The sequence below is a fragment of the Papio anubis genome, chromosome 9, assembly GCF_008728515.1.
Source record: "Papio anubis isolate 15944 chromosome 9, Panubis1.0, whole genome shotgun sequence".
NCBI lineage: Eukaryota > Metazoa > Chordata > Mammalia > Primates > Cercopithecidae > Papio > Papio anubis.
In genome coordinates, this window is record NC_044984.1 from 22,518,108 (window position 1) to 22,533,177 (window position 15,070).

The 15,070-nt window shown below is 33.6% G+C and overlaps 1 protein-coding gene across 23 annotated transcripts in view; it reads right to left on the reverse strand.

The window, feature by feature from the left end:
• The window catches only part of SOX5 (SRY-box transcription factor 5), a 1,038,891-nt gene that overhangs the window by 130,140 nt on the left and 893,681 nt on the right, over nt 1-15,070 (reverse strand). For 18 of the 23 annotated variants that reach the window (XM_009180371.4, XM_021923254.2, XM_021923247.2 and 15 more), the window contains one exon: nt 5,151-5,274. In XM_009180371.4, the coding sequence (XP_009178635.1) occupies nt 5,151-5,274 (124 nt within the window). The remainder of the gene's footprint in view (nt 1-5,150; nt 5,275-15,070) is intronic. The other 5 variants (XM_021923251.2, XM_021923253.2, XM_003906113.5 and 2 more) reach the window with 1 other exon arrangement.

The following is a 15,070-nucleotide window of genomic DNA, read 5'->3' on the forward strand; positions in this document are numbered from 1 at the left end:
GTAATAACTGAAGCTTTGTAACTTGGATTAGGATAATCAAAGCATCAGAATGAGGCAAAATCTGATCCCAAGTCCAGGCTCTCTCCTTCAAAGTACCTCTCTATTTGTAGTGGCCTATTTGAAATTGCATTAATTAAATCAAAACAAATAAACCAAATATTGAATGCTTGAAATCATATTGACAAAGGAATCAATTGCTATAGACAAGTAATTGAGTATCTTCATAATACTGTATGTAGCACTGTTAAGTGGAAAATAAATTTTATTATAATATTCTGTTCTGTGGTTGGCAGTATAACAGGTGAATGACAGTAACTTCCAGGTTAAAAAAAAATCACAGTAATTTTTAAAACAAATATACTCTAGGACAAAAGTTTCCAAACTTTCTTCAATTAAGGTACCATTGATGGTTCAGTAATTGTTTCATGGGACTCTTAAAAACAAAGGAAATATCCAACCACTCAATTTTATTTAGTAAAGTCCAAACAACTTATCTATGATAGTTCACACAGTGTCCAATAGATGCCTCTGTATTTTCTCTAAAATTTTAAAATATCCTGTTTCCCTATGAATTAGCTATAGCACCCTGGGAATCTTCGCACACAGTTTGAGAACCATGGCACTAGGCACATGTCCAGATGTTCTTGGTAAACATTCTCTATCTGTAGCTATATTTCATATTCAGTTTGATACTTTGAGCCACTCTTTTACTATCAAGCCAGCTCTTTTATAATTGTTGGTTTTATACTGTATACAAAATGGGTTATTTTATTGGATTTTGCCATTCATGCAGATTTTTTAAATTTCCACATAAAATATCTTCCAGTTAAAATCTCTAAAGCGTCTAATGGTTACAATTATATTACTGGGAACTTTATACCCAAACAGAAAAGAGAGGGGCAGAGGAGTGCAGTCTCTAGTAATAAAATAATCATCTATACCTCTAATTTCTACCTCTAAAATATGTACTCTGAAGAAATAGCAGTGATCCTGAACACGGGGTTCAAAGAAGCCATGTGCTGCAGAAAGAGGCCTGGAGTGAGAGTGAGAGAAAGTATTTTTGACTAACCTTATATCTATCAACCACCTTATCTCAAAAGTCTCTCCCAAGTATAAAATGTTAGGCTGACACCAACACGAACATTCAAAAATTATTTTCCTTTAAAGTTGATTTTTTTGTAAAGTAGAATTTGCTCTAGGATGAGCAAAAGCAGTATCTTTCCAAAAACATAAAACTGTTCTACAGGCACCAAAGGCATTTATATTTTATTTCAAAAACATGTATCTGACACAAGCTTCACAGCTCACACGTTGAAGTCTTTGATAAATAGTTTAGGATACTACTCAGACTTTCCAGCAGGGGCAAATGGACTGTGTTCTTGGACTCTTCAACCATCCACTGGGTACTTGTGTGTACTTGAGCCAATTCATTTGTACACCCAGTTATTTCATTAATTTAGAATTGAAACTTTAGTTACGTAGTTGTTCAAACTTCAAGGGCTGCAATCATTATTTTCTGATTAAAATGAGCAATTATGCACAAATAGAATTTACATTTGAGATTTTAAATGATCTCTTATATGGTCTGGGGTGTGTTTATGTATAACTAAGTTGACAGTTTTAATAGAACTGAGAAGTTCAAAATACAGATTATTCAACTAATTTTTTTCTTTCCCTGAATGAACTGGTCTCTGAATGAAGCTGACTGATTAAACCAGTGTTTTCATGTAATTACTTTCAAGTTCTCTATTTTATAAACACACATTTTATATATATATACATATATATGTTATATATATGTATATATAAATATGTTATATATGTATATATATAAAATGTATGATATATATAAATGTATATATATAAATATATAGTGAGAGAGAGTGAGAGAGAGAGAGAAAGGATTTGATTCAAGAATATACATCATTTTTATGCCCTCAGAAGTTTTCAAGTATTTTAGGATTTTAATAAGTAAGGAAAGCAATAGCTAGATATGGATCCATGGAGTGGTTTCATGCTTAATTTCATTAATACCAAACGCCCAAACAGAGTCTGAGATGCTGCTAATACTACATCAACATCTGTGAACTGATCCACGCACTCATGGAAAAGAATGGACAGCAATATTCTTTAGAGTTTGTTTTCTGTCTGTCTAGTCAATTTTCTCTGATGTGCCTGGCTGTGCTCCTACTAATTTACTCTTATATTGTTTAAATGATATACATTCTAGCACTCAAGAAAGGCTCAGGAACCACATTTTGTGGGTTTCCAATCCACACCATATTTCAGCTATTATGTATTTCTTAAAGAAAAAAATCTTTCTGTCCAACTAAAAGCTTTTGTTTCAGAAACAGGAGATGCTAACTCAGTTTATAACGATTAGGTTCCTTAAACTGTGTGTGTATTTTTTTTTTTTTCCTGTCAAGTACATTTAAAGTTTCTAGTTTAGTTCCAGAGATTTAAAATTTATTTTATGTATTTTATGAAGACATCTAGTCTAAACAGAAACATTTATCATCAGTATGTTTGATAAATGGATTGATGAAAAGTATCTGGATTTTTGATAGCAACAAATAGTGTATCTTTCATATTTGCTCGAAATTGAAAGCAAAATGGGTTGGTCAGTCTCTTTTATTGAAGACTATGTAATAAATGGAAATAATTGGCAACTGGAAAAGTCATAAATGGTTGACAACTATGAGGGTAATAAATCAGGAAGTCCCACTGAAGAGCAGAAACAGCACAATTTCTTCTCCTACCTCTATTCCTTTCCTGAAATGTGACTAGGGAGGACATCATCTGGACTACTTTTCACTTCCAACCAGTTCTTCATTCAAACTGACTCAAAATGCCAGGGGTCAACAAGGGTGACACTTTCTTTTGCTACTGGCTTCTGCTTAGTTCTAGAGTTTGCTGTGATCCCAGTTTCAAGCTTGCCAGCAGCTGTAAAGGCTTTTTCCTATTTTATTTCCAAGGTTACAAAAGAAGTGGTATCATTTATAACTGTAAGCGTTAAAAGTATGAATATCAAATGGTTAATATACTATTTTGGAAATGGAAAAAATTCTCCATGCCACATTACATTAACACTCAACAAATTTAGTATGCCAACTCTGTCAAATGAGAGTGAGGTGGAGGTGTTCTTGACCTTTTCCAGGCCTACAGTTTTGCTATTGTTCATACTAAATGTGGTTTTCTCTTCAGCACAATATTTGCTAATGGGACTTACTTTTGCAGTTGCTTTAAAAGATTTTTTTGTTTTATTGAAAATATAACTAATCTATATATATATATTACAGGTGCAGTCAAAGGCAACTAATGATTTTAGAAAGTGTCGTCTTTCTTTTCTTTTTTTTTACTAAAAACACATGTATGGCATGTGTTTAATGTGAACAGTAATTCCTTAAGAAAACAGAAACAAAACAAAACATCTTTCATGATTTAAAAATGAGAACAAAAAAAATCAGAACTTAGTGTAGCAATAAAAATGAAAATTCTATTCATAGAATTTAAATTATTCTTAGAATTTAAAATATTTAGAATGAACATAGTATTTAATTACAAAAAAATGTTGGTGTGTCTGGATGAATTGATAACCTACAAAGGTAGGATGATATGAAAAGTAATACTAGATGAATAAATTAAGGGTCCAGAGTAAGAATTCCGTTTTAAAACACAGGAAACCAAAGTAAAGAGAAAGATTTCCAAAAGCAGTATGAAAATCTCAAAGAGCAAAGCATCACACATATGCGAATTTTTATAGCCTTGAATGCAGACCACTTTTATCTGAACTACAGAGTTGCAATCTTCTAATGTCAAATGGCTTTGCTTATTTAAGAAATTACAACCCATTTCTTCTATATGATATAGAGAAAGATTGAAAGACGAGAAATAAATGTTGAAATCCCCAATGTGAGAATTTAAAACATCACCTAATAGAAAATGTAGAACTGATTTCTAGTAATGTTAGAGTTTCTCAAATTAATTAAATACTAAAGCATAACAAGATGTTAATGACACAATTTATATATATATATATACATATGCCAAAATGCACTGGAATTTAAAAACAATATTCTATGTAATTATCTAAAATAATGTTTCACTAATTTTTTTCAGTGGTATTCACTTCTATCAATGAAAATATTTCAATCAACTTGCTTTTACTATTTTCCTTCTGACCATGGTAAAGATGTTCTGGAAGATATCTAGCTTAGCAATCTAGCCTCTCTTTAGAATGTGTTATTATTTTTATCTTACAGAATACAGTTGGCATTTTGACTATAACTTTTTCAAATGATGTTTTTTTTTCCTAAGACTAACAATGTGCAATTTATATTTGGGTAAGAAAGAGAAAAAGGCATGACATCACAGGCATCTAAAGTTAATAAGCAATATAAACAGTTATTCTAGTATATCACTTAGCTCAAAAAAGTCCTCTATATTGCTTATGTATTCATTCATTAATTCATTCAAAAATGTTGAATGTTGTACTAAAAGTTGAGATATAACAATGAGTAAGACAGAATCAGGAACTGCCTTCAGAAAGTTTACAATTAAAGTGAAAAAGAAAATATACAGAATCCAAAGGAAGCAGGAGAGAGGGACCTAACTTAGGTCAAGTCAGGCAAGTGCTCCCTAATCTGAGCTAGAAGCGCTTCACAATATGAAGGAGAGTGAATACTGATGATGCAAGTCCAGAGTCAAGAAAAAGAATGGTTGGGTCCAAGAACTCAAAAGACTGGTGAGAATTTAGGCTGTAAATATTTGGAGGAGACAAATAACAGGTGAACTCATTCACATTAGGAAATTTGGGTTTATCTCACTGTTGAAAAGGTGGTAAAAAGCATATTCCTATGTCATCTGTGCAAAAAATTAAATGAATCCACAAATTACATTCATACATTAACAATACACTGTAAATAGAAGTTATGAAATTGAGTTATACAGAATATTGGCTTCAGAAGCACAGACTTAATCTAAGCCCTTTTAAATACCAACACACTTCTCCACACATTCTGTGTGTTTCCTCTTTAAAATAAAAATGCAATATAGGTGATCTCATTTCTTGGTGTGGCAGTAACATTAAATTGCCTAATTTAAAGCTTTGCCCTCCACCCACTCCCAGATGAAAAATCAACAGTACTTACTACATCCAGCCTTATAGCTGAAGCCTGGAGGGAGGAGGAATCCTTGCTGGGCAGCTGCAGCCAGTGTCCGTTGATCAGGAGGGAATACGGGAATCATTAATGGCGGCAGCTGACCTTGAACCTGCTGAACGTGATAGAGCGAATCAAAGAGAAGAAGTTTCGATGCTCCATGCTTCTTCCCACCCTCCTTATTTCATGATAAAAGAAAATCATTTATTCAATTTAAAAGACTGGCATAGAAGCTTGCTGGGATACTGGCCTTGAGGATATGCTTTGGGACTACCTTAAACAGCAGAAGTAGAAAATCCTAGAGCTGAAAGGTATTGCTAAATCGACTCTCTAACACGATGAATAATTTCCCTACATGATATCCTTGGCAGTGATGAAAATATCACTACTTTGCATGATAAGCCTTTTTCTTATTGCACTAATGAAATGGTTCAAAAATTACCCCATAGAATGAACTGAAATCGCCCTCTGCAAATCCTACTTGTTGGGACTAATTCTACCGTCTAAAACAAAACTAAGCCTGTATCATTTTATATGTAAATAGCTCTCCATTATTTGAGGACAAATTCTCAAGTTAACACATAATATTGAATTTTTGAATTCTTGAATACAGTAATCGACCTGGAAGAAAGATTACAAAATAGCTAAAACTTTAATCTTTTTTTTTTTTTTTAATAGAAGAGGTAAGTAATGCCAAAAGATAACTGACTTGTCACAGAATTACTTAGACCTGGGTCTCGAATTCAGTCTCTTGAATCCTGCTACAGATTCTCTGCACAATATTTTTGCCTGTATCTATCCCTTTGGAAGCAATTGAACCACTCCTCAGACCACAGGGTCTCCGTTTTGGTTGTCATCTTTGGAATACACTCTAATTTGCTGGTCCCATTCTCAGAGTATGGGGCTATATTGGTTAATAAATAATCCATCACAATAGAATCACTATCTTCTTTGACTGAATAGGAATTTTTAGAAATATAACCTAATGTAGCCATTTCTGCAGCCTTGTCACATTATTAGAGATTTGTCATTAACTAAAATAGTTTTATTTGAATAAATATTTAAGCAAGATCTCCCTGGTAAAAATGATTATTGGTTAGTGTTTACTGATGGATGGATATGTAGATGGTAATTTGGGATCATGTTTAAAATTACATTTCTGACAATTTATTCTCCTCCACTAGTCTTCCCACACAGTGAACACTTATTTGTAAAATATTTAATAAAATATCTACTATGTGCAAGAAACTGAGGTAGGCAGTAGAGATGCAAGAAAAGTAGTGAACAAGAAAACCAAAATCCCACATCTATGAAGCCTTGATTATAGTACGGATGATGGTGGTGAAAAAAGTAAAAGAAACAAACACACAAAGATAATTACATATCAATTCAGTCACAAATCCTAACAGCACCTCTGAATTGTCTTTCAGATCTGTTTTCTTGTTTTTCAAGTCACATCACGCATTCCTAGGGTTCTTACGATTCTTAGAGTTCTCATCATTTCTCACTTTAAAAGCCCACCTTCAATTTCTCCTTTATTTAATCTTCCACAGTAAACCTCTGAGCTATTTCTGAGATTTTGGTTGGTGAGTGTGGGGGCCAGCAAGTACTGAGAGAGGGAGAAGGGGAGGAGAGGAAGGGTGAAAGAGAAGGCAATGTGTGTGTGGTGGTGGGGGTGGCAGACAGGGGAGAGAGAAGAGCAATGTGTGAATGGTAGATCTGTTTTCGGCAATGACACCAAATTACAAAGCATTATATAGGGAAAGTTTTATTGGTTGTATTGTTAATTGGTTATTATTTGTATATAAAGCATTCTTGTTATGGTGGTTTTTATCTAGATAATTTATACCTTAATAGTTTATAATATTCTTTCAGATGAAATTTTTAGTATTTTAAGGAATAAATTGCAATGAATTCTGGAGCTTTTATGAAATCTGTGCATTCTAAACTTCGGTCTTTTATAGATTAAATTATTAAAATGCATTTTGTTTTAGTATTATAATTTGTTTTAGTGTCTAAATTTTTCAAGATCCACTTGTAAAGAGTGACATCGAAATTTAAAGCTGAGAAAGACCCTAGAGATTATCAGCAACAACATAATCATCATGCTGATGAGGAAATAAGACCTAGCTTGGCCAAATAAATTGTTCAAGATCGCATATTTAGCTAAAACCAAACTTACACTGGCACTGCATCTCCTGACTCAATCTAGTGAGGAGAAGTAGGAGATAGAGGAACTACAAGGTGGAAATAAAGGAACTAAATGAAAAATAAACCTAATTTCCCAGTCCCAGTGATAGGTTTTTATTAGACCATCATAGAACAGACTGTAGAGAACTGTACAGTAAATAATAAGAATACAGTAAACAGTAAAATAAATGTAATCCAAAATGTGTAGCTAATCTATGTGAGCGACTAAAAGCACATATCAAAATATTGTTAATCCTGATTATTTGTGGGTTCTGTATTTGCAAATTTGCCTATTGGCTGAAATTTACTCATACCCAATTTTAATAATGCCACTTTCCTGGTCATTTGCAGACGTGCACAAAGCAGGTAACAATTTTGTTGATAATTTTTTTTTAAAAAGGCTCCCAAGAATAATGCTTAAATGTCTAGTGTTTATGAGGCAAGAGGGCTGTGGTGTGACTTATGGAGAAGACTATGTGTTAGATAAGCTTTGCTCAGGCATGAGTTATCCTGCTGTTGGCTGTGAATTCAATGTTAATGAATCAATAATAAACATTAAAAAAAGGTATTTTTAAACAACAACACACACAGAACGAAGTTATGTATTGATAAGCTGATGCAAAGGTTGTGACCAGAAGCTGCCAAGAACCTATCTATACTTCCTTTAGGAGCAATTGTTCAGCATTCACTAATTCAGTGCTCACAGCAACTTTATAGACCATAGCACATATAAATAATGAGCAGTGACTGTATTATTCCTATATCTTGATGGATTTTCATTGCACTGCTGTGGAAATTTAGCCAACATTTGGGAGAAAAGGACACACAATATCAAAACAATATGTTTTTTGGGTAGATTCTAAAACTAACTTGGTATAGGGTTAGTAATTCATTCTATATATTTTCTAGTTTTGAATATTTCCAAATCCTAATCACTATTAATTTTTTTTTACTGAACGTATGAAATTTCCTTTAAACCACTAATTAAAGTTGAAAATGTGTGACACTTATCAATAAGTTTCAACAAAATACTTTTGTCATAAATTTTTAAAAGATGGGGGCATGTTATTCACAGGTTAAATAATTCATAATACACATAAGAGGCTACTTCCTATATTTTTAAAACTTTTTAAAAATCCTGTCTTAATGCTTTTTGTGTCTACCTCAAGATACTACATAGTCTCTAAAATGTTATGAATCCAATACAAATCAATTATATTATCCCGTTTATGAATAACAAGTAAATGCCTATCAATTACTTATAGTTAAATATTTTATATTTTATATAAATGTTCTATTGTTGAAACATTCAATGGCTTCAAGAAATTAACATATTAAGTAGATTCTTAAGATTATTTAATCTGAATTTCATTACGTCCCTATTTATTTATTTATTCAATCCACATTTGCTAAGTAGAATATGCAGTTTGTGGTAACTAGGGATTAAAAGATGAATTCACATACGTGGATGTTCTCTAGGAGTTCTGAATCTGGTGGGGCAAATAGACAGATAGTTATAATGCACTCCTGTTAACCCAATAATACAGACTTGTATAGGATACTATGGAAGTACAGAAAAGAGGCTCCTAACACAGCCAGGAGAAGTCACTAAAGGCCCTGTGAAAGCAAGTGTGGCAGGTATAGGGCCTGAATAGGTAAGGAGCAGAGACAGAGACATAAGAAAAGGAACAGGGGCAAGAAAAAAACATCATGTGAGGGAGACACTACCAGCAGTTAGGAATGGCAAAAAATATAAAGAAAACAGTGGTGAGAGGTCTGCCTGAATCAGTCTATGCATTAGGGTAAGAAACTAGAGATTTCCCCTGTAGGCTCTGGGGAATTATGGAGGGATTAAATTAGGGTCAGTAGAATACCCTGGTGGATATGGAAAAGAGATTGGAGAGGCCCATAGAGACCAAGTGGGAAGTTAATAAAGGGAACAAATTATGAGGGCTTGATCAGTAGAACAGTGATGGATGAGGAGAAAAAAAAAAAAGAAATATTTAAGGAAAAAAATGGCAGTACTCATAGATGAAAAAATGAAAAAATCAAAGATAATGTTTACTTGATGTCACTCTACTTATAGTGGCATCAAACAACTAAAAACTCAGAGCAGTAGTGATAATTTTCATGCAAAAATGATGGCTACGGGTTTGGATATGACGTGACTGAGGTGGCGGAATGATGTTGCATTGGAGTTATTTTTCCAGCTGATGGACACTCCAGTCTGAAGCTGAGGGAGGAGATCTTCAGAGGCCACAGTGTGGGGAGTCATAAGTTAATGAGAATAAACTAGACAATCTAGAAAAGATCTGAAGGAAAAAGGGGAACAGCTTAACATCATCTGGGTTCCAACAACAGTTCAACAAAAGGTGGAGAAAAGGAGCCTATTGGCAGATAAAACTAAAGTTAGACAAAAATTTTAAAAATCAAGGGAATTTCAAGATTGAGGGAGTAAACTAATTGTGAAAAACAAAACAAAACAAAAAGCAGAAAGTATTTGAGAGACAAAAATAACATCTCTGGGAATGATCAGAAGATGAATTTATAATAACACCACTTCCATTAGAATAGAGGGTAGAAATCATATTGTAAAAGGTTGAGCACTGAATGACAGGCAACGAAAAGGAGAAAGCAAATGTAGAAGATTCTTCAGAGAAAGTTGATGAGAGTGAGGAGAGACATTGATAGTAGCTGTAGAAAGATGTAAAGTGAAGCAAAGACTTTTTTTTCAGGTAGCAAGGTTCTGAGCACATTTATTGGCTGAAAGGGGTGAATAGAAATGGAGAGTTTTAAATGTAGGAAAGAGAGAAACTAACCAAAATTCCAGAGGAGGCTAGAAGACACGGCAGAGGTGGAGGGATTAGTTTAGAATAAGAGTAGCATCTCATCCTCTGGGCCCTGAGGAATGGAGCTATATAATGGATGAAGGCAGATGTGCTTTATGGATAGGGAAAGGGGAAGGTAAGGAAAATCAGGCCTGGCAGAAGAAATTTTCTCAATGATAAAGCAAGGTCATATCCAGAAAATTAGAGAGATTGGGAGTGAGGAAGAAAACTGCAACAAGGTTCCAGGAAGTTCTTGATAATCACTGTGAGAAATGAAAGAGAAAGCAAACCACAGAAATTAAAGAGTGATAGAAGATGCCAAGACCTTAGGTGAGACCACATGAATTGGTCTCCCTTTTCTGTGATTTTTCTCAAAACGTGCCTCGTAATCGTGATTGAGGATCAGAGAAGACGAACTCTAGCATTCAAGGGAAGAGTAGTGGACTGGAGGACTTTGGCAAAGACAGGTTTTGAGGAAATAAAAATTGCTTTTGATCAACAATAGGCTTTGGGTTTAAAAACAGGGTGCGAGGCCTGGAAGGCATCACCAGACTGGGAAAAATACAGGAATCAAAGAACTGGAAGAACTCCATGATCTTAAGGAACAGGTCTTATGTGAGTTTGTATGAAAGCTCAAACAGCACAAACTTATGGTAGGATATTTGTTTAAATTACACACACAAATGTTAAAATGAAAGGCAGCTCTATGGTTTATGTCAGCACAATTACAAATAAACTGTAATATCTAAAACTTTTTCAAATGTTCCTCAAGAGTTTAGTCCGATGAGTGCTATAGTGTTCAAATACACACCATCCTTAGGGATCAGTTCACCTACAAGTGAAATTCAGTCACCTTCAGTGGGGAGCATAGCAGCTGTTTAGAAGCACACAGCAACAATACACAGCAGTTTCTGAGCAAATGAAGAATATAATATCCAAATGAGATTACAAGAGGGGTTTAGGTAGGCAGAATATAATTACCCAAACTGGAGTAACCAGGATAACAAAGCTAACTTTCCACCATTAGCAAGAAGAGACATGGGATCGTCAATGACCCCTAATAGTCTGATTTTTCATTTCATATAAAAGAAAGTCAATTTGTCAGTTTTTCCTACTCAATGCAATGGTCTTTAGGAAAAATTAAAAATAAAGGAGTCAATTTATCTTCCAATTAATCTACTAGGAAGACTAAAGAACATCTCATTGAGGAATACAGGCACATAAAAACATTGCTAAAATTGCAATCCCTGCCTCTCACTTCCCAACAGTCATATTGAAGTTGTATCACCTCTAATTTCATTTGATTCAAGACAAAGACAAAGTAGCCATATTCTTTTAGAACAAAAATGAACAGCCATGTGGATTTTTTACATAGTACTCTTCTTCGGCAAAAAGCCACAGAACTTTTTTTAAAAATCGTTTCCAAGGATGAAAGTGACTTTGCCAAGCAAAGTGGCTTCAAAACAGGCCTCAAAAATACTAATAGAAAGACAGATGGTTCTACTAAGAGCTTGGCTGCCAAACTGGAAAAAAACAAAAAAAAAAGGAGTGATGCTATTGAAGCTGACTGCAAAGTTATCTGATGACTACAAATACTTTTGTCCCATAGCAAGTGCTAACTCTGCCTCCAGGGCTGATATAGCCAAAATACTAACTTCCCCACATCCAATCCCCCTGTATTCCTACCCCTCCTAAATGAAACCTGTCAGTGCCAAGCCCCACAAAACAGCACAAGCATGCACTTGATTCTGACTGACTGCTCTGCAGAAGCAAAATATTGCATTGAAGAACTCCTATTTAGGAACAGACCCACAAGGAAAATTGCTTTTCTTTTCAAAACTGCCTGTCACATTTTCTTTTTCTAATTCCCCTCTTCCTCCTCCTTCCTGTCACCAAAGGGCCCCTGGGCCCTATGAGTTTATATGATACAAACTCAATTTGTATAAAGAAGGCAAGAAGCAGCACCACGGAGAGGTGAAGATAGTTTGCAAGGATAGAGAAATAATCCAGTCAAGACACAGTGCAATTTTCTTTCCAAACTACTACTACAATAATACCTCTACTTTATTTCCTTCAGGGCAACTGTCATTTCTTTTTAACCAGATTGCTACTAGATATAATAGAAACTGAAATATTATATGGTCACTGACTCCTTCTTTCAATGCCTCATTTCACTACTGCATTTTTACTTTTGCATGATGTGTTTATTGTTGGCAGTGTTACTAGGATACAACCACTTTCAAAGGATATAGAATTAAGACCTCTGTTACTTTAACACAATAAAATTTCATTCTTAATGCTATGCAGGTTTGTATTAAAAATTCTTGTTGGCTAATAGTAAACTTAATTTTCAAACCTGAAGCTTTGTTCTTACAAAGCATTAGTTCTTACTAATACACATTAAATTCATATCAAATTTCAAAAAATGATGACATGTATTATAAATGCAATACATGCTTAAACAAAATATATTTGTTGACTTCAGGTATAATCTCCATATTAAAAGTTGCCAATCATAGAAACTTAAGGGTTGCAAAAACATGGTGTAAAATAAGAAAATGGTGAAAAGATATGGGAGAAACACAGCTATTTCATTTGCCAAAAATCATTTTGAGCTGAATAAATGAATTCAAATGGTAATTATTAAAATATATTAGATAATTCATTATTTAAAATTGAGTTTTTATTCTAATATATAGCTATTTCTTAAAGTATTATTTTTCTACAGCTGTTGCTTGATCAAATCAAAATCTTTGTTATACAATTCTACTTGTTTCCTAAAGCGTGTGTGACTATTTGTATTACTTATTGTGGTTCTTGACCACAATACAGCATGGTTCATTTGAGTATGCTTGTCTGTTAATGTGAACAGAATCAAGCTTTGCAAATACTACTAATTCAATCTTATTTTATATCATGCATTACTACATTAATTGTCATTTACAAGAAAATGAATGAGAACATAAAATACAGTGATCAACATGAAATATAATATAGTTTTCAGTTATATTTCTTAGGTATCCATGATTAGAAAACAATAAAATTCACTATTAATTTCTAATTTGTGATGTTTTACCCAATGGTTTATATTAGATTATCAGTGATTTTTTTCCCCATGTAATATAAAATTAATATAAATGTCAGTATTCTTATGTTGAATTTCAGCTCAATGTAAGTTCTTTAAAAAAAAATCTCAAAAATTAACAAACGTGGGGAGGGATGAGCTGGGGGCGCAGGTAATGGGTACAAGGTTTCTTTTGGGAGTGATGAAAATGTTCTGGTGATGGCTGCAAACCATTGTGAATCTATCAAAAAGCACTGAATTATAAACTTTAAAAGAGTAAGTTTTATGGCATGTGAATTATATCTCAATTTAAAAAACTAACCAAAGCTAGTAAAAAAAAAAAAAAAAAAAACTTACAAAAATATATAACTTCACTAATACCTGAAGCAGGATTGAGTGTACTTTGAGATAGGCATGTTTTGGAAAAATGTTTTGCATTTTTATAAAGCGCTGTCACAAACACTAGTTCATGCATACTTTATCCAGCCTCCTAGAAATCAGTAGGTCTGGTGTTATTTCCAATTTTATAAATGAGGAAAACTGATAGGAAAACAAACAGTTTTGGGGACTTACACATGATCACATAGCCACAAATTCTTTCATTATTCTTAGCAAAGTATAAATCAAAATACAGTAATTTCCTGATATAAAAATCCTGATTCAGATACAGAGTACAGAAACACTAACAAAATTAATTCCCAAATATTTTCTCACCATAAAGAGGAATAATTTTATTTTATTTTTTTTTAGAGGGAGTTTCGCTATTGTCACCCAGGCTGGAGTGCATTGGCACAATCTCGGCTGTCTGCAACCTCCACCTCCCAGGTTCAAGCAATTCTCCTGTCTCAGCCTCCAGAGTAGCTGGGATTACAGGCACACGCCACCACTTCTGGCTAAATTTTGTATTTTTAGTAGAGACGGGGTTTCACCATGTTGGCCAGGCTGATTTCGAATTCTTTACCTCAGATGATCCACCTGCCTCGGCCTCCCAAAGTTCTGGGATTACAGGCATAAGCCACCACACCCGGCCAAAAAAGAATAATTTTTAAAAGCTAAAATTCTATTATGTCTTAAGAGATTTTTATACCAAGGGTGGCATTTTGGCTGATTTTAATTTTCGTTTTTATATTGTGCCTTATTTTGCTTTTTGTTTTCTGCACAAAATATTTTTCAAAATTGCTCTATATATACTACTATATAATATATATACTACTGTATAATAATTTAACGATCTGAAAATGGAGCAGAAAAATAGAGACACAATAGAACGTCACAGTACCTGGCATAAAATAAAAGGATATTTAATATAGTAACTGCTATTTGGTGTTAATTTCTTAATACACCCTATCCTGAAGATCTTACATTGTTAGTCGGCTTTGCCTATTTTGGTAGAAAACAGAAATTTATTTTTTGATATTTGACTGAAGAAAGATTGATCATAAAATGTTAACGTTTCACTCCAACCGGCTAATTTTCATAAAAAGTATCTGATACTCACATTTACTTCAAAGTCTCTTGAAATCATTACAAGATTACAAGAGGGGTTTAGGTAGGCAGAATATAATTACCCAAACTGGAGTAACCAGGATAACAAAGCTAACTTTCCACCATTAGCAAGAAGAGACATGGGATCGTCAATGACCCCTAATAGTCTGATTTTTCATTTCATATAAAAGAAAGTCAATTTGTCAGTTTTTCCTACTCAATGTAATGGTCTTTAGAAAAAATTAAAAATAAAGGAGTCAATTTATCTTCCAATTAATCTACTAGGAAGACTAAAGAACATCTCATTGAGGAATACAGGCACATAAAAACATTGCTAAAATTGC